The sequence below is a fragment of the Henckelia pumila genome, chromosome 1 (assembly GCF_033568475.1).
Source record: "Henckelia pumila isolate YLH828 chromosome 1, ASM3356847v2, whole genome shotgun sequence".
NCBI classification, from domain to species: Eukaryota; Viridiplantae; Streptophyta; class Magnoliopsida; order Lamiales; family Gesneriaceae; genus Henckelia; species Henckelia pumila.
In genome coordinates this window covers 153,010,745-153,030,239 of record NC_133120.1, presented here as the reverse complement: position 1 = coordinate 153,030,239, position 19,495 = coordinate 153,010,745, and the positions used below count along the sequence as shown (strand labels likewise).

Sequence of the window (19,495 nt, the reverse complement as noted above, 5' to 3'; positions counted from 1 at the left end):
CTCATATACAAATACAATGATTCCTATTTCCAATTCCAGAAAGCTAACCAATTTCTTGAAAAAGGTAAAAGGATGTTTCCCAGTACTACTGTACAATAGCAATATTCAAGAAGTGGTAATTAATTAATTTATGCTCCCTCTTCATGAGCTCTGTGTTTCATGTATGATTCAGGCGTAGTAGATGGGATCGATGGAAGAGTATCCGCCACGAGCGATAGAAGGGCTTAATGAGATGGGTCCGCCGCCGTTCCTGACGAAGACATATGATATGGTGGATGATGCGAACACGAATCACATAGTTTCGTGGAGCAGAGGAGGGCAGAGCTTCGTTGTTTGGGATCCTCATTCCTTTTCCACTTCCGTTTTGCCCAATTACTTCAAGCACAACAATTTCTCCAGCTTTGTTAGACAGCTTAATACATATGTAAGTATACTTAATTTCTCTTCTCTTCTCTTTCTTTTCCATTCTGCTGGAATGGGAATCCCAATCGTCTTCATAGTCTTGATTTCTTTTTTCGTTTAATTTTCTGGAATTAATTTATTTTGTTTCCTTCTCAAAGAGTGCTGGAATTTTGTTTTTTAATTTTTCTGCTGTCAAAAATGTGTTTACTTATTCTATAATTATATTTTAAATAACAATAATTTGCATTCGCTTCCCCTGTTTTTTTTTTTTTTTTTGTTTTTTTTTTAAATCCATTTTTTTTAGTCAAATGTATAAAGTGTAGGAGAGACGAATGCAAATGATTTTTTTAAAAAAAGCATCAATAATTGATTTATTATTAAAAAAAAAAAAAAAAAAAAGAAAACTCAATTTTTTTTGCTAGCGGTTGTCGTTCTAACGTCCGTACATGAGATGATAGATATCTGAAATTGTATTTGGTACCGGTCTCTCTCCGCTCGTGTGTATTTTACAATTTACAATTACAACCATTAAAAAAAAAATCCAACTTATTTATTTTTCGGAGAAGAAAAACATTACATTAAATAAATCCGCGAGTTTGAAATTAAAGAAAAGATGATTTATCTTTTCCGTGTTTGTAATTACATGCGAGTTTGAAATTAAAAACCAAGTGGCGATGCGATTGTGGAATGGATGTGAGCTAGCTACGTGTTCATCTAATGTAAAACTCCACCGCAAGAAGTATGTACCGCCGGATACCCATACCTCCACGGAGCCCAAAGGGCAGAAACAAACAAAAAAATACTATTAAATATGTGAAGGAAGTGCCACGTCCAAAGTCCAGAACTTTCATTTCATAGATACTCTTATATTAATATCAGAATACAACTTTCCATGGCAAGATATTATTGCAAGTTGCCAACTTGGTAGTAAAAAAAAAAAAAAAAAACCATATTTAAATATTATTTTAGGCTGTCCATTCCATTCCTACTATGCAAGAACAGACACAGTGTCATTGCCACGTCTATTTTAATAGACTCTTGTATGAGTCTGTAGGTACACGGAAAGGACACATCACACATACACGCATATGTGTCCCCTCATACGGAATACACGTGCACATGCATATATATATATATATAGTATGTCGATCTCTGTGGAAAGAAAAAACAAAGAAACATATATGCACACCACACTGTATGTATGCGTATGAGCATGTGTGACTGTATATATGTGGTATATGTATGTTTTTATGTAAGTAAGATACTGGGCATATGTTTGAACATGTATCTCTAGTGATAGTATTTGAGTTTGTGAAGTCTATCCACAATTAATTTTGTGTCTATCGTGAAATCGATTCATGCATGTATTTTATTAGTTGTAATCGAAAACAATATTGTACGTTATTTGATGGATGTTGTTGATATACAAACTGAAGTTAATTCGTAGCGTTGATTCTTTACATTCAATTTTTTCCTGTTCTTAAAGGTTCTGAATATGCAAAGATTCTTGATGAAGATATACATGCAAGATTATGAAGCCATTCATTGATCTACAGTGAAAAAACCACATGCACCAACAATCAATTCTTGAAGGTATAATTTGGCTAAAAAAAATCTGGAATCTTTGACCCCTGCAGGGCTTTAGGAAGATCGATCCGGACAAATGGGAATTCGCGAACGAGGCGTTTCTTGAAGGCCAGAAGCATATTCTGAAGAACATAAGGAGAAGAAAAGCACCCTCTCAAAATATTCTAATTCCCCCACAGCAAGACCAAGCCGAACCATGTGTTGAAGTGGGAAGATTCGGAGTGGATGGGGAAGTGGATCGATTGAGGCGTGACAAGCATGTGTTAATGATGGAACTTGTGAAGCTGAGGCATCAGCAACAGAACTCTAGAGCTTACCTTCAGCAAATGGAGTTGAAGTTACAAGGAACAGAGAGGAAGCAGCAGCAAATGATGAGTTTCTTGGCAAGAGCAATGCAGAATCCTGACTTCATTCATCAATTAGTCCAGCATAACGAGAAGAAAAAACAAGTTGAAGAAGCTGTTTCCAAGAAGAGGCGTAGACCGCTTGAATACGGTGAGTCGAGCGGGAACAACAAAGGGAAGAATCCCATCAAGGAGGAACCATTAGAATTTGAACCATTCTACCACCAAGTGTCTGAATTGGAGGCACTTGCTTTGGAGATGCAGGGATTCGGGAAGCCAAAATGGGAACACGACGAGGAACAACAGGATCTCACCCAATTAGGGAGTTATGATAGAGAACTGGACGATGGTTTTTGGGAAGAGTTACTGAGTGAAAGATTCGATCAAGAACCAGCTGGAATCATGCCCAAGAATGGTGAAGAAGAAGAAGAAGAAGAAGAAGAGGATGTAAATTGCTTGGCGGATCGGTTGGGATTCTTGGGTTCGAGCCCCAAATGATGCTGTGGCCGTTTTGTCAAAAAAGGAAAAGAAAAAAATCTTCTACTAACACTGATTCTTGATGACTGCTAATATAGTTTGCCACGTTTCTTAGGCTCATTTTTCTTCTGGAGTCGAAGTATTCAGACTCTATTTGTTTGGTTAGACTCATGTGTTATTTAGAGTATTGGAGATCGATGTATAGAACTCAAATCATTTTCTGCATATTTCGGCTTCTTTGTATGTGTAACTTAAGTATTTCATCCGTGTAATCCATTGGATTTTATGTTATGTTATTGATATTTATATTTGGTAAGTATATATAAAACGTTGATATAATGTATATATTTAAATTTTGAATATGGTGTTTACATATTAAAATTTGAATAAGATATACAACGATAGTTTTTTTAAACAAATTTTGGAAATTAAAATTTAATAATATATAAAAATTTTATATTTATTAAATATTTTCGAGAGAAGTGGGCATTAAATAATTTTTGGAAACTAAACATTATATAAAAGTTTTATATTTTATTTATTATTTAAAGAGCAGTGAGAATTCATAATTTAAATCCATATTCGATTTCAAAACACATTCGAAATCTAATGAAATTATACAGTGAATGCAAATATTTAAATATAGTTTATATTTGTGACACACACATGCATGCAAAAATTCCCATATCTAAATTTTTAACTTAATTAATTATTTTAAAAATTTTCAAGTTATTAATTATGATTTACAAATTATTTAATTATTTTTAAAATTTATTACGATAAACTATTATAATACTCTCTTCCTCTCATTCATTTACGTTACATTTCATTTTTCATCCATATCAATTATATAATTTACTTTTCATATTTAATGTTATCTTCCTATTGTTTTAACAATTTATTCCTATTAAATTAATATTATTAACTACTTATACAAATATTTTATCTTCTTAAAATATTCATCAAATCAAAGTAAAATGATAATTTGTTTTACAAAATTTACTTTTTCAAACATTTTTTTTCATCTGCGTGAAAATTAAAAATACAAACTTAAATAAGTGGAAGTGAGAGTAATTTCTGTTGGATATGAAAGCAGGGGTATTTTTGTTCGTTTATCATATCAAAAGATTCAAAACAATCAAGGTAGTTTACTCGAATGTGTTTTTTTTTTTTTTTTTTGGTTGGATGGTGAATGTGTTGATGTCTTATTATATAGAGTTTTATAATAATTTTTATTGAATGAAATAAAGGGTTATTTTTTTATCCGTCTATTAAAATGATCATAATTAATTTTTGGCCCTTTTTTGACAGAAGTCTATCGTATCTGTCCGTTAAGAAGTGATCAAAATGGGAAATACATAAATTACAGACCAAAAATATAATGCATACTCCGAAGTCCGATCCTCGATAGAACAAAAATTTTGGCACGTTTTGTTGAGTAAGCATTATCCTAAAAAAAAAAGAAACTCATCAACCCGAACCATGGATTATTCTTATACTAATGGATTGCGCTAGCTTATATATGTAAGCCTTGATTTTTTTGGTGGCCTGATTCTTGAATGATCTTCGATAAGCCCAGCTGTTCAATTGGGCCAATCTTTTCTTTTCTTTTTTTAATTTAATATATATCTTACTATATTATAATAGAGAGCCTTTAATTAACTAAATTTCGAATTCAATTAATTTTTGAATTAGTTTGTAATGAAATTACGACTATATCCTAATTTAATTACCAAAAAACTAAAATTATTAGACAAATTAGTAATTTTATACGGTCTTCTCTTTTTTTAATCATTTGATTTTATCTTATTTATCAAAATGACATCTCGCTATTTTTGTTAGTATTTTTAAATTTTTAGATTTAATAGTTATCACTCTTAAACTTTTGAATATTTAATTTATCATATAACTTCTAAAAATAACATGAAAATCAATTTACATAAAAAAATTTATGTATATGCACGCATCTCGTGCAAGAGATATATATGACAGATGATTGACATACATGTAACAGTGGGTGTAATAATTTAAGAATGATGACGATAAATAATATTGGTGGCCTACATCTACAAGAAATAAAGTTAAACAAATGCATTGGCGCTTTGCCTTTATCCTTTGGGCCTTTTACGTCTCTATATATTTTTTATAAGCAATCAATTTCTTTGTTAGCAATTCCTCCTTTTAATACAAACTCATTCCATTCAAATCAAATACCCTTTTAAGGATTTGGGTGTTTTATGACAGTAACGAAAGAAATGACAGAAAGCTTCACCTCTCTGTTTCCAAAGCAATTCTTTATCTTTTTATTTGCTTTTCTATACCTTCACTTCAGTGTGAGTATTAAATATTGTAATCTTTGTCAAAATATTCTAATTATCATCATTTAAATACTTGATCGATATATATGTCAAAACTTTGTGATCTGTAATTTGTTTAGTCTTCTCCTCGTTTGGATTTTGAGAAAATTGTTTTTTTAGTCATGTATGTTCGTCACTTTACGATTTTGGTCCTCTATATTTTCAGATTTCAGTTTTAGTCCGCTATCTTTATTTTTTTTTGGCAATTTTAGTCATTTTTTTGATGCGGCGCTGATGTGGCACCAATTTAGTGCTGATGTGGATCTGACGTGTATAGCCACGTAAGCATTTTCAAATAAAAAGACTGAAATCGCCAAAAATCAAAACATGCAGGATTAAAACTAAAATATGAAAACATAGAGGCCGAAATCACAAAGTAACAAATATAAAGATTAAAATTGCAGTTTTCCCTTTGGATTTTATATAGGGAAAACATATAATAATTTATAAGTAGGATTATTGTTTAAAATGAATAAAATTTATATATATTTGCATGTATCATATAATTAATTAGTTTTTCAATTAATCATGGTCTTATTAACAACACAACAGAAAGTGCATCAATATAAAATATTCATAATATTTATCTATATTTGTTCTCACTTTCACTGTACATGTACCCTACCACCTCTCCTTGCACGTATATATATATATAGAGACACTGATAGCTACAAACGAGCATATGTTCTTCCCATGCTAGCTAATTAATTTTCATGAGTGCGTGGAGGAATTAGAGAACAAATTAAATTTTTTTTTTTTTTTTTGCCCCTTTTGCTTTGCATAATTAAATCCAAGAAAAGAAAATTAAATTTTGGCCCTCGATCGATCCCCATTTGAATTAATACTTATTTCCAGAGCTGAATTCTACGGCCACCTGTTTTAAAAAAAAAAACACCAGTACTTGTTTGTTGAGTGTGTATACAGGTGGGATTCAGCTATCTTGGATTGTTTTTATTTACACCTGTTGATTTCAGTTTAAGGGCTTTTATTAAGGTTGGTAACAATAAAAGAAAATTATAGTGTCCTCAAAATTAAAATCTAATTTAAATTCAAAATTAGTGTTTGTTTTCATTATATTTCATTCTTTCCATCTTCTTGAAAGTCATGTTTCCTGCAGTGATGTCCAATAATTCAACCTGTGTTTCTGAGGAAGCCAGTACTACTGTTTCATCTGGGGTTCAAAATTTTGGTAATTTCTCCATGAATAATAATTCTATCCTAACCAATCAAGAACCTGCACTCAAGATCATGAAGAAGAAAAGAAACCTTCCGGGAAATCCAGGTGATTACAAGAATTTTTCATATAAAATTAAATTAATTCTGGGCAGGGGATCTTCATAATTAATTATATAAATATATTGTTTTAGATCCTGATGCAGAAGTGATTGCATTATCTCCAAGAACCCTTTTGGCCACAAACAGATATGTTTGTGAGGTGTGCAAAAAGGGTTTCCAGAGAGACCAAAATCTTCAGCTTCACAGAAGAGGACACAATCTTCCATGGAAACTGAAGCAGAGAATTAGCAGCAAAGATCAAGCTAACAAGAAGAAAGCCTATGTTTGCCCTGAGACCACATGTGTTCATCACCATCCTTCAAGGGCTTTAGGGGATTTGACGGGAATCAAGAAACATTATTCCAGGAAACATGGGGAGAAGAAATGGAAATGTGAAAAATGTTCCAAGATCTATGCTGTTCAATCAGATTGGAAAGCACATTCTAAAACTTGTGGAACTAGGGAATACAAGTGCGATTGTGGAACCATTTTCTCCAGGTATTTTTGTTTCAATTTAATCATTAATAATTTTTCTTCCCTTAGTAGCTAGGTTAAGTACTCAGACTACTTTATCGACTGATCGATCGTCAAAAATGCAAAATTAAGGTTTGCTTGCATGCAACAGTCTTTTTGAACTACTTTTTTCTAGTGCGTGCATGTGTACTTAAATATTGGTGTGATTAAAAGGAACTCCATAACCAATCATGTGTTCTTGCTACTTTGCTTTTGTGTGGCGGTGGCAGAAAATTGTTGGAAAAATTCTCACAAAATCGATCCTTGTAATTTTCTTTCTTTTTATTTTATTTTTACTGACTGTAAAACATTTGAACCACATAATAGAATCTGCTATAGTCATGCATACGTACGTAGACAGGCATGTCGGTTCCCTTGTTGTAATCTTTGTTACAGCTACACACATATATATATATATATAATGGGATTTTGATTCGTGCATGAGGATATATACCTACCTGCAGCTTATTTCATGCAAATACCATTCAAATCTCTCTCTCTCTCTCTCTCAAACACAAAATCATAATTATTTCAATTAATTAAGCACGTACATAAATATATATTATGAGGGAAAAATATATAGTATAAACTGAGTAATATACACGCATGATACAATAACTTGTATATTAGTCGTCTAGCTTACCATATTTCCTTAAGATATATATATATATATATAAGACAAAGTCTCATGCTTGTGTAGGAAATTAAGCACATGTGAACTAATTCTTTTACTCGATCAGCTAGCTAGAACATCATATAGTAAGTCAAATTAATTAACTTTTTATTGAATATTTTGCATTGCAACATGCATAAAAAAATCTTAATATATACTTAATTTACATTAAAAATTATTGCATGCTGCAGGAAGGATAGTTTCATCACCCACAGGGCATTCTGTGATGCTTTAGCTCAAGAAAGCGCGAGGCTCTCTGCAGCCACCTTGCCACCACCAAATCCTAATTTCCATAATAATTTGGACCGCCACGAAACCCCGGTCATGCCTCTCCTCCCATTGGCCTCCCACCAGTACTGCCACAACTCCTCCTCCTGGGACGACTCCAATCCCTTCATGATCAAACCCGAAAACCTCTACATTAATCCCTTCTCTTCACCACTACTCTACCAAGAACATAATCTTATGGTCGACTTCTCCGGCGGAAGCCTCTCAGCCACCGCACTCCTCCAGAAGGCGGCCACCACCGTGGCTCATATGGGCTCCAACATGGCTCACCTGGACTTGATGCATATGCATATGCATGGCGCCGGCGCGGGGGCAGCACCAGCGCCTGGGATTCATTGGCACAACAGTACTAGTGATAACATGACAAGGGATTTTCTGGGGTTGAAGGAAGATCAATGCGGCAATGGAGAATTAGTGGCATATAATCATGGTCCATTGTTGAAGCATCAAGGGACGTTTGAAACCTATTCAGGAACATGGGGAAATTCATGTTGAAGAAGATCCAGGATCTTTACAAAATCCAGTTGAGATAATAATAATAATAATAATAATATATTACTACTGTTAATTGTTACTTTTTATCGCTGTTGTGATGACGTGAACGATCGCTAGTGCTTCATTAATTTTCGAGCTACAATACAAATGTGATGCTATCGGACATTATATTGGTTCAATCAAATATTATATATTTTTGTAACTCTAGTATGCATGATTTCGAGTATTTGCATAACATCATGTAGAGATGTGATATATATATTCTGAGTTCCCGTGACATAACCACGACATGTGCTTAGAATATCAAAATTATATCTTAATATTGAAAATCATCCACTCCAATATAGCAATGAAATATTAGTCAAAAATCAAGTAATTACATATGAAATATATATAGCCGCATCATCTCGCCGTACTTTAATTTTATCCAATAACAAAACAAGTTACATGCATGGTTAATTTAAGAGTTAATTAATAAGCATGTCGAAAATCATGTGATTTTCATATCTTACCAAAGGATATTAAAATTTTATGAAGTACATTCTAAATCAAAACAAACAAATAATCACATTTGTATTCTCTTGTTGCGAGGTAGTATATAATGATTTAGAGGGTGTTTGACTAAGCTTATTAAAAATAACTTTTAAGTTCCTAGAACTTATAAGCTGTTTTAAGAGCTTATAAGCTGTTAGGTTTTATTTTAAAAATAAGCCGTCAGAGTGTTTGGATAAACTTATTTTAAACAATTTAAAAATGTTGATGTGTTTGGTATTATAATAAGATATTTTTATTAACAAAATTACCAAAAAGGTATAATACTATTAATGTAATATGAATAGTTATTTATATATATATATAAACAAACGAAGTAGTTTTGCTCTTTTATAAATAAAAATTAAAGTTATATAGATATTTAAATCTATTTTATATTTACATTTAGAAAAATTGAAAAAATAAAATAAAATATGTGAAGGATAATAGTGGAATTAATAAAAATAATGAGGGATATTTTGGTAAAGAAAATTATTAAAAAAAGGTATTTTTGAAAAAAAATATCATCCCCGTTACTTTTTTAAAAACAGATTATAAACTGTCAAACAACTTATTTTGACAATTTATAAGACATTTTTAAAAGTTTTTTCCAAACAAAATTTCAGAGCTTATAAGTTGTTTGAAAAAGCTTTTAAGCTCTGCCAAACATCTTCTTCGCGAGAAGTCTGAAACAAATTAGAACTTTTAAGGAAGCGTAAGCTCATTTGCTTAATCTAGCATATGTATGATATCATATCTGATATTAATTTTCGAAAAAAAAATGTCTATATACATATACCCCTTTAATTTGTTGTGGTACGAATCAAGTAAATGAAAAGGAATGTGTGTGGTCTTTATATAAAGAAGAAGATGAAATTGTAAAAAATGGAGTAAGCGTGAGTTAAAAAAAGAGGTGCGTGGCTCTCTTTGGTTAGTGGTGGTCCGAGAAATAGTGGTTCAAGCAAAAAGAAAAAGATATATATTCAAAATGAAAAATCAAAATGTCAACGGATTATACAAAAGACGCTCAATTTACCAATCTGGGGACCCTTTTCTAATTCCCTCGACACTCTTTCTCAAATTCTGTGCAAACTCCCCTTACACGGTTATGGGCAAAACAAATCACTTTGCTCAAGATGTGTCCTATGATTCAATTAAAATTGTAACTACGTACATTACATGCATGGTTTTGTAATTAAATATCATGCCCATGTGAAAGGATACATATATGTTAACCATGTTTAATTCCACATAAATTGTGGTTTAATAGCGTTCTTTCAAGTTAGCTAAATGAACACTAAAAAAAAAAGTGAAATAAATGAAAAAGTATAAAAGTTTAGCAAGAATAAGCATCACCTTTAAGAAGTATATTCACCACCCCCACACGAAAGATCAAAAGGGGAATTAAACAGAATTTGGATAAGCACACCAGATTTAAGAGGTATATTCAGCATCCCACAAATTTATTATTATTATTTTTTGAAAAAATAAAATAAAATAAGAATTATTATTAAGCATGAAAGTAGATAAGAAAGAGTTACTATGCTGTTATGGTAGCATATCCAAGCTTGTAGAAAAATATACATGATGGAAGATCCAATAATTTATCGATCAATCAAATATATTTCAGGAGACTTGCTACTTTGATAACAAATTATAAGTTTTTGAGAATTTTTTGTTTCAACTTGCCGACTGGCCTATTTGCTCGTCTATTAATATTAATTCATCCCCCAAGTTTAGATACAAAACAGACCATTTGCCTCGTAGAAAAGACATATTCTTTCCATCTTTGTGGAGCACAAACAGACAAGCTAAAAGCTTCTATTCTATTCTCTCTTCTTCCCCTCTCTCTTTGTCTAAAAGACTTTGCATATGTCAGTATTTCATAAGAGAATATAATCCCCCACTGACCAAAACTTTCATTCTTTTCCTTCTTTCTTCCAAATCCCATAATTATCAGACCTTCTTTTCTTTGCTTTTAAACCTTTTCCCCTTCTGCCGCAAATCCCAATGCAACTTCATTAGTATTAGTACTCACTTTTTTTCAGATAACTCTTGAGTGTCACCAAGGCAATGAATCAAGAGCAAGTCAAGGCAGATATCCCAATAATTCAAAGCCAGGTTCAAGATAATTTTGGAATCAACATTGGCTCCACCCACAAGAGATGTATATTCTTGCACCTTTCATGATTCTTTTACAAGTTTGTAACGAATAAAGCAAATTCTTGAGCTAAAAAGTTGAAGAGGATAAACGAACAGATCTAACAAGATAATGTCAAGGACAATAATACTAACAGAGTTCATTAGATGCAATGCAGTAGTTAAAAGAAAAAGGTCAGATAATAAAGGTTCCTCGTTTGAAAGAAATTTACGATAAGGTTCCAGAATAAACAAGAATTATTATTGGACAAGAACAACGGCAGCAAATGACCAAGTGTACGAGTTGAAATCAAGAAAAAACGTATCTTAATTTGAATTTGCAAGACTTTGACTAGAAGATAAATGAAACAATTTTTAAATCAATTATGCAGCTTGATTTTCATTAATCTGATGGTTTTCACCCATAATAAATTACCCAAATATAGGGCCAAAACTTTCTAGAATAGCTAATCTATGTCCATGCACCAGTGCATCAAGAGGGAGAGAGACTACCTCTTTAGTTCATCTGGCACTAGGAGAATCACCTTGGTGGCACTAACTTTAGCATAAAAAGTCCGATGGCCGGAAAATATTAATTCCTTTCTTAATCAAGAAGTTCAAAAAATAGTACAGTTTTTTCCCCATAAAAATGGTACAGTAGTGTAGGCAAATGTTATTATCATAATCTCATATCATGGTAGCATATTCAAAAACAATGAAATGTTCTTCTATGGCAAAAACCAGCAGGGTTGTTAAAATATTTGAGGAGCATGGTAAAAGTTATTAAGTTTCTATAATAGATATATGATGTTTACCTGATTGCGTGAAAGAACAATTCACTTATTTTTAGTTAGACAGGTGTTAAGAAAAAATTGAATGAACAAACTAGTAAAGACTAAAGAGATACCTTGTTCAGAAGAGTGCTCCATGGCTGACAACTGGTTATCAAACATGATTTGACGTATCGCATGAAATCTACCACAAGAATGCCAATAATGGCCAAATTGAAAATCAAAGTCTTCCGTGCAAGAAAAAATAACAATATCCACGCTAAAAAATAACATGCAAAAATCCTCCGCGGCAATTTTATTCTCCTTAGACTTCTGGCTAAGGATTTTGGTTCATGCAATGTTCAAGCTCACAATTTTCTAGTGAAATAGCAGAAATACGCATAGTTAGTACCCGAATGAGGGGGGAAGAAAGAAGATCCAGGGCGAAAAGAGAACAACAAATCCCTCTGCAATAGTCAAAGCAGGGTAAGAAACAGAACTGGTTCTGATGAAAGATAAGAGATTGGAACTCTCCCAACCGATCAGAGAATCTGGCAAAACACCTCATAAATACAGCAGGCGAGATTTGAACTAGCAAACAAAAATTTTATGGACCAAAAGTGAGGAAGAAGATAAAAATAGAAAAAACAAAATAGCAAACTTCTACAATTTTGTCCTGCATTCCGTCCAGCAATCCAGAAGCCAAAGCGACATTTGACTGATCTAAGGGTGAAATTATTAGTGTCAGTCACATTACGCATGCTTACACTCTATTAAAAACAGATGTCCCATCATTGACCAAAAGATCTTAATTACTGTTTTTCGATACAAATATGTTGCCTCCGGCGTGCAGAATACAACCATTGCTAAATTCAGAACATCCCCAGGATATAAAGCATCTATCGTTGTTGGAGGAACTGATGTTCACATGCACTTCCATTCAAGTTTTTGTAATACAAATTTGGAAATTGTCATCTCCGTGCCAAATTGGTGGTTCAACATTTAAATTTTTTAAAACAATATTTCGCCAATTACACATCATCAGAACATGGCTAAAAGTTAAAATAATTCCATTTGGAACAAAACTATAAGTACACATTGCTGTATGAAGAAGAAAACGTTAAAAAAAAAGGTAGTCATGGACCATATGTGAATGTAAATCAAGCTGAATGCGTCTTTATTCTCTTTTTCTTTCAAATGTACAGGCATAATCGATACTCATAGATTAACTAAAAGCATTCAAATGATTGCAGTTTATGCAATTCCAGTTAATACAATATAAAGTGGTTTTCCCATTTTGAAATGAATCTGTCGTTCATAACTACATGTCTTGGTCCCTGTAAACTGATCTACCAATTAAAAAATTTAATCAAAGACCTCAGGGAAGAACAATGTAGTAAAATGCATCATGCATGGTGTTTCCAGGTCGTCTCTCGGAGATCTGTTCCCACATTATATGTATATATACAACATCCTGCATCAACAAACAGAGACATATCCATCGCAATCAAAATAGAGAAAGTGAAATGCAGATTATCAGTTTTGAGAAGAGCTAAATCATAATAATGAAAATCCTTGAAGTAATCGGTAAACATATGAAAGAATGACAAACAATCAATATGTTGGCCTAGCTATTAGGCTTTATGTGAAACTTCTAAAGGACAAATATAAAACCTATCAGGCTTGATTTGCATAGACCCTTATACAGCCTGTCCAGTTTGATTTGTTGTAGAAGTGGTGCCCGTATTCCGTAAAATTTTGGTGAACAACTGATATATAATTTCTCAGTCGATTTTCCAATTCAAACTAGAAGAATCTTGCTCCACATCTGAGTTTGGTAACATGATAACTATGTTTACTGAACACATACTAAGAAATCGATATGGAGTCCGTTCTGTACATTGTTAGGGTTCTCATCAGCTCCCATACAAGTGATATTAGATTCAAATTATGAAAAAGATTCGAAACAGCATTATGATAGTTTGTGTAATTTGAAATATGTATTCCCCTAAACAATAATTACAAACCTCAATCTAGTTTCTTTCCCTGAAACATCATCTTGTGAGGGTAGGAAAAATGCTGTGAATATTGAAATCCGGGCCTTGGACAAAAATAAGACACGGAAACTTGTAGATTTACCAAAATGTGGGGAGAAACTGTGGGATGTAAGTGAGTGTTCACAAAAGAATATTATGCAGATTGCACATCAAACAAAAACGAGCGAAGTGGTAGCTAAGGAATACACACAAACATATGGGATATATTTTCAAGAAATGTTCTCTCTTTTTGTGAAAATGATAATTCTTTCTGTTGCAGTTAATTCTTACCAGCCATTGGAATAATTTGACATAAAACACTTTCTTTCATGAGAAGCTTTAAGAAGAGATATGCGAACATTACCCATAATTCAAACAAACAATTGCGGAAGATAAGGTTTTAAGTCAAAAAAAGTAATATATAGGCTAAAAGAGTTTCCATGGACCTGGTTTGGGAAGTTTACAAAGGCGATGATAGAGGCAATATTGCAGTCAATGATATAGAGGCAGAGTATTGCAGTCAAGGAAACCACTATATTAAGTCCCTCTTACTTGTCCTTTTTGTTTGATCAATAAAATTCCCCCCACCTTCTTAGCAGCTTTTAAAATTAAGTCCACAGGTTTAGAGGAATTTACAATTCTTCCTGTTTATATGGATGATATCATTCTGCTAGGTAAAACTAGAAAGAAAGACTCTACATCGAATTTGGGAAGTTTTGATTGACATTGTAGTGGCTTGGTAAAAAAAAGGGGAATATTTATATTGAACCAAAATACAAAATCAATATATCCTAAAACAAGGAAAGTTGACTCTATTAATGTCAATCATAAACATGGAAATGCTGAAGAAAGTGTTGGTAAGCTGACTCATGCAGTGGGTTAAGTGCAAAATTAGAATTCAGATCTATTCCACAAAGTATCTGCGAGTTACTTCAATTAAAAGCTGTCTCCAATGACCTCGAGATTGAGCAGGATAGACCAAAGACACTGAACTGCAATGGCAAATCATCAACAAGTGTGGCCCACTATCCTGTACAGCATAACAAGACAAAATACCTTAAGGTGGCTGGATAAACACTTCATTAGAAGGAAGCTTGACAACGGCTTGAGCCGTACCGGGTATATCCCGATCAGATCATGATGTTGTGCTTACCAAGGGATTCAGTTATCCACTATTTCAGACAATAGTATCCACTATCCAAGCTGGGAATGAAAACATTTATCCACTAGCTTGAAGGTAGTGTTGGCTCGATTGATAGTAAAGGATAGTGTGTTGTAAGTAGATAGAAGTATTGCTTTGGTAAGGAAACATTTTTAGCATTGTTATACCAACGGATTTTCCATATAGATAATCCCCTTCTCTAATATTTAAACCCCCTATGAGATGAATACCAATTTACAAAATCATTTCATACCAGGGATGTCTAAGGGATCAGACTTGAGAGCATTAAGGGGGTGTGCAGTTCCACCCTTAGCTCTGGGATACGTATATGCATTAGCTAGTATGCAGGCAAGGATAGGCTTGTGATGACGTGAGAGCATGTACATGTATTTAATGCCGTTTCCATGCCGACATCTTGATAGATACAAGGACATCTCATTCTTTTGCATCTGCCAAAGTTTGTTGAGTCTCCTGCCATCTGACCTTCCCATTGTCGTCTACCTCGTTACTAGTATCTACATTGATGGGTGCTAGCATGGTAAAGTATGAAGGCGTTTCTGGTTGTATACAGGAGTTCGATGTCAATTGAAACAAAACAGGAGCTGAATTACCGCTGGTCATGCTTCATGCCGCTCAATGTCTCCATGTTATTTGTATTTAACTATAACTGCTCCTTGGCTGGATTTTTCCGAAAATCCACACTTTGCCAAGTTTCAGTTTCTATTAGAGCTTTCACCTATTCCAAACTTCCTTCCTTTCCACTTTGGTGCTTTGTAAGTGCCTCACGTATATTACGAGATCTTTCAGCAATATCGACTTTAGTGGTGAATGCTGCATGTGGTGAAGTTAATTTTGAGTAGTCCATGTATAGTTGGAGATTGGATACTTTGTGCATCATATTACCCCTTCGTGAAGGGCAATAGGCAAGTCCAAGTCCTTCAAAGCCCCTTCTTGGAAAAACCCATCCTGACATACATGTGTGTTTAACAACGTAATTATAAAAATTTAACAATGACCCGTATAGGCTTTTCCTTTGGAGTAACAAGTAAACCATATGATAACCTACGAGCTAGAGAGCCGGAAACTATTTTACGCTCCATTCTGTAGAGGCAGAGTGTTGCTCAATAGAGATTGCTCAGGCTATATAAGGCATTCCACTCCACAGCCACAGGGCACAGTTCATCAATACGTTCTTCGGTTACAAGTGGTGTTACAAATTTCACGGGTCTACCAGAAATCTCCACATGAACATACCCCATCTTTAAAACTGTGAAACCTGTTTGCATCTCTAACAATGATTTCCCTTTCACAAAATTTTGAAAGAAGCTTAGTAAAAGAATGGCAATCACCGCACACCCGGAGGTTCTTCGTGACCCGTATAGGCTTTTCCTTTGGAGTAACAAGTAAACCATAGGCAATAGCAAGCCTTTCACTGTGACCATAAAGCATCTTTACTTTCTCTTCCTCCTCCAAATTGTGCAGCACGTGCTTCGTTTCAGGGTCATACCCTCCACCCCTCTTCAATTTATCAGTAATCTGAGAGAGTTCTTTGTATATTTCGTCAGAATTCGGATGAGACCTGTCCCTGGAAATAAAGTTATGAACCTTATTTCCAATCTCTATCCAACTACAAGCAGGGTCTTTTTTCAGTCCCCTCACTTTCATTTTCATCCTCACTTCCTCCACCTTATCCCATCTCTCTGCAGCTGCATATAAGTTAGATACAAGCACATAATTTCCTGGATTATCTGGATCCATTTCAAGAAGCTTCTCTGAAGCTATCTCCCCTATCTTAATATTAGAATGAATTCTGCAGGCACCAAGAAGAGCACACCAGACAGCAGCTGTAGGCTCCGATCTCATGCCTTTCACCAAATCAAATGCCTCTTCCAAAAAATTTGCGCGACCTAGAAGATCAACCAGACAGGCATAGTGTTCAGGCCATGGATCCAATTTATAATCGTGCTGCATAAGTTGAAAAAACAATTTTCCTTCTTCTACTAATGCTGAATGACTGCATGCATGAAGCAGTGCCAAAAATGCTATATGATCAGGGTAAAGGTTCTTGGCCTCCATCTTCCTATATAAATTTGTAGCCATCATACCATGGCCATGCAGTCCATATGCGTTAATCATACTTGTCCATAGGACTAAATCTTTATGTTTTGCAGATTTGAAAACAGCATAGGACCTATCAATGTCCCCACAGCTAGCATACATATCCACAAGCGAGCTTGTAATCGAGTTCTCTGTGTGAAAGCACTTCCTCAGTAAATATCCATGAATTTCTTTACCCTTCCTCAAGGCAGATAAATTAGCAGCTGCCGAGAGAATGGTCAAGATTGCAATAGAATCTAGTTCAACTCCATCTCTGACCATGTTGAAGAAAAGTTGAAGAGCCTCATTTGCAAGCCCGTTATCTACATAAGAAGTTATCATGCTCGTCCAGGACACAACATTCCTAACTTCAATTTGCCCAAATATGTGTCTAGCATAATCTACTTTTCCACAATCTCCATAAATATCGACCAAAGTGTTTTGTATGACAGTATCTGAAAAATCTCTTCTCACTATGTAACCGTGGATCTCTTTTACAGTTAGAATGCACTGCAACCAGTGACAAGCTAGGAGAACACTTTCAACCATCATTTTATCAATCTCAACACCTTCCACCTGCACTTCCTTGAATAATTGCAAGGCCCTTTCATGACAATAATTTTGAATATAACCAGCAATGATTGTTGTCCACGAAATATGGTCTTTACGAGAAATTTTCCGGAAAGAATAATACATGAAATTTGTCTTAGAACACTTTGCATACATGTCAATTACTGTGTTGGCTACTTGAAGATCAAAATCCATCCCATTTTTCAGAACAAAAGCATGGACTTCCATCCCATTCACCAAATTCCCTAACCTGCCACAGGCTGAAAGAACACTGATTACTGATACTTGGTCCAGTGGCTGAGCAGAACTCACTCTCTCCTGAAATAATGCGAGTGCTTTGTCATAGAGGCCATTTTGAACATAGCAAGATAGCATGGCATTCCAAGAAATACCATCTCTCTCAGGCATGTGACTGAAAACTCTAATAGCTTCATCAATTCTGGAGAATTTTGAGTACATGCCAACCAAGGCATTTGCAACATAACAATCAGAAATAATGCGAGATTTCAGAACGATGGTGTGTATTTGCATCCCATGCAATGAATCCTGACAGGCTTGAAGAGCAGCCACGAAAGTATATGTGCTAGGGGTGACACCAACATTTTGCATTTCCCAAAACAGCCTTAATGCCTCTCCGCTCATCCCAATAGTAGAATATGCTGAAATCATTATATTCCACAACTCAGCTCCTCTTCCTGTCATTCTATTAAATAACAACACCGCTGCATTTAGATCATTGCACTTGGTGTACATGCTTGCGAGCGCATTCACAAAAATATCATTACAAGCCATCCCAAACTTGACGCCAAATCCATGAATTTCCCTTCCACAGTAAATATCTTCAAATCCAGCACAAGCCTTTAAGACAATGCAACAAGTATGGGCATCTAAGGGAATTTCCAAGAATCTCATGTCTGCGTAAAGTCCAATTGCTGCCCAAGACTCCCCATTCAAAACATATGCACCAAGCATTGCATTGTAAGTGAAAATACTCCTTTCCGGCATTTCTTCGAACAGGACTTCGGCCTCCCGTAAGTTGCCGCATTTACCATACATGAGCACGAGCTTAGTATACAAGAATGGCAAATCACGCACATTGTTGCATTTTAAAACGTGGGCATGGATTTGTTTGCCATGTGAGAGGGACTTTTGGGTCGCACAAAGATCAAGAATTGATGAGTAAGCTTTATCCAAACAATTTTTCTGACCGCTCGAAGCTAAGATATTGGAGATTGACAAAAGGGCTTCTTGTAGGCTGTTTGTTTTCATTGACGTCGCGGGAATTCGGACGGTCGAATTCCGCCAAGTATTCTTGTGAACGAACGGTGTTGTTGAGACAGCAACAGAATTGAGGTCCATGTGGTGGATTAAGGAAGCCATATCAAATCAAAGTAAATATATAACAGGAAGTCGGTTGTCGATGTCGGGCAATGTTTTAATCTATAAAGGCTCGAGCAAGGTTTTCACTACATCCTCGCCCTTTTGGGCTCTGATCGCCCAAAAGCCCAACATCTTGTATGGACTTTCAGAAGGGCCATTGGGCTCGAACCACGAGGGTCTACTCAATTTGAAAAAACTATTAATGGACTCGGATCAGACTTGAACAATCTTTTTAGGGACCTCATATTTTAATGAGGTACATCAATGTAAGAAAAAACATCCAAGGAAAGCTATATCGTTGTACTTTTTTTCGGACTTTTTCACTTATTTTATTTTTAACGAGACAATACTTGAGTTTAGATTCCAATTATCCATTTGAAATGGAGATTTTGACGAATC

General features: G+C 34.4%; 3 protein-coding genes across 29 annotated transcripts; 2 read left to right on the top strand and 1 right to left on the bottom strand.

The window, feature by feature from the left end:
- Positions 1–3,129, top strand: LOC140877057 (heat stress transcription factor A-7a-like). Of its 2 annotated transcripts, XM_073280536.1 has the most exons (3): positions 1–64; positions 173–424; positions 2,040–3,129. In XM_073280536.1, the coding sequence occupies exons 2-3, from the start codon at positions 182–184 to the stop codon at positions 2,829–2,831; spliced, it is 1,035 nt and encodes a 344-aa protein (XP_073136637.1). In that variant the 5' UTR covers positions 1–64; positions 173–181; the 3' UTR covers positions 2,832–3,129. The 2 variants fall into 2 exon arrangements, with proteins under 2 accessions (XP_073136637.1, XP_073136647.1); XM_073280546.1 differs by lacking the exons at positions 1–64; positions 173–424 and adding an exon at positions 559–1,654.
- A 2,775-nt stretch (positions 3,130–5,904) lies between these two features.
- On the top strand, positions 5,905–8,539 carry LOC140875662 (protein indeterminate-domain 12-like). 2 transcript variants are annotated; one of them, XM_073279420.1, is made up of 4 exons: positions 5,905–6,160; positions 6,285–6,449; positions 6,535–6,940; positions 7,820–8,539. In XM_073279420.1, the coding sequence occupies exons 2-4, from the start codon at positions 6,287–6,289 to the stop codon at positions 8,409–8,411; spliced, it is 1,161 nt and encodes a 386-aa protein (XP_073135521.1). In that variant the 5' UTR covers positions 5,905–6,160; positions 6,285–6,286; the 3' UTR covers positions 8,412–8,539. The 2 variants fall into 2 exon arrangements, with proteins under 2 accessions (XP_073135521.1, XP_073135520.1); XM_073279419.1 differs by lacking the exon at positions 5,905–6,160 and having other exon boundaries at positions 6,272–6,449.
- A 2,025-nt stretch (positions 8,540–10,564) lies between these two features.
- Positions 10,565–19,130, bottom strand: LOC140875661 (pentatricopeptide repeat-containing protein At3g63370, chloroplastic). 25 transcript variants are annotated; one of them, XM_073279392.1, is made up of 3 exons: positions 12,264–19,130; positions 11,989–12,056; positions 10,565–11,134 (listed from the first exon to the last, which is right to left on the bottom strand). In XM_073279392.1, the coding sequence occupies exon 1, from the start codon at positions 19,094–19,096 to the stop codon at positions 16,277–16,279; it is 2,820 nt and encodes a 939-aa protein (XP_073135493.1). In that variant the 5' UTR covers positions 19,097–19,130; the 3' UTR covers positions 10,565–11,134; positions 11,989–12,056; positions 12,264–16,276. The 25 variants fall into 25 exon arrangements, with proteins under 25 accessions (XP_073135493.1, XP_073135501.1, XP_073135504.1 ...); XM_073279400.1 differs by having other exon boundaries at positions 10,565–11,123; XM_073279403.1 differs by having other exon boundaries at positions 10,565–10,937.
- Between the last annotated feature and the right edge of the window lie 365 nt (positions 19,131–19,495).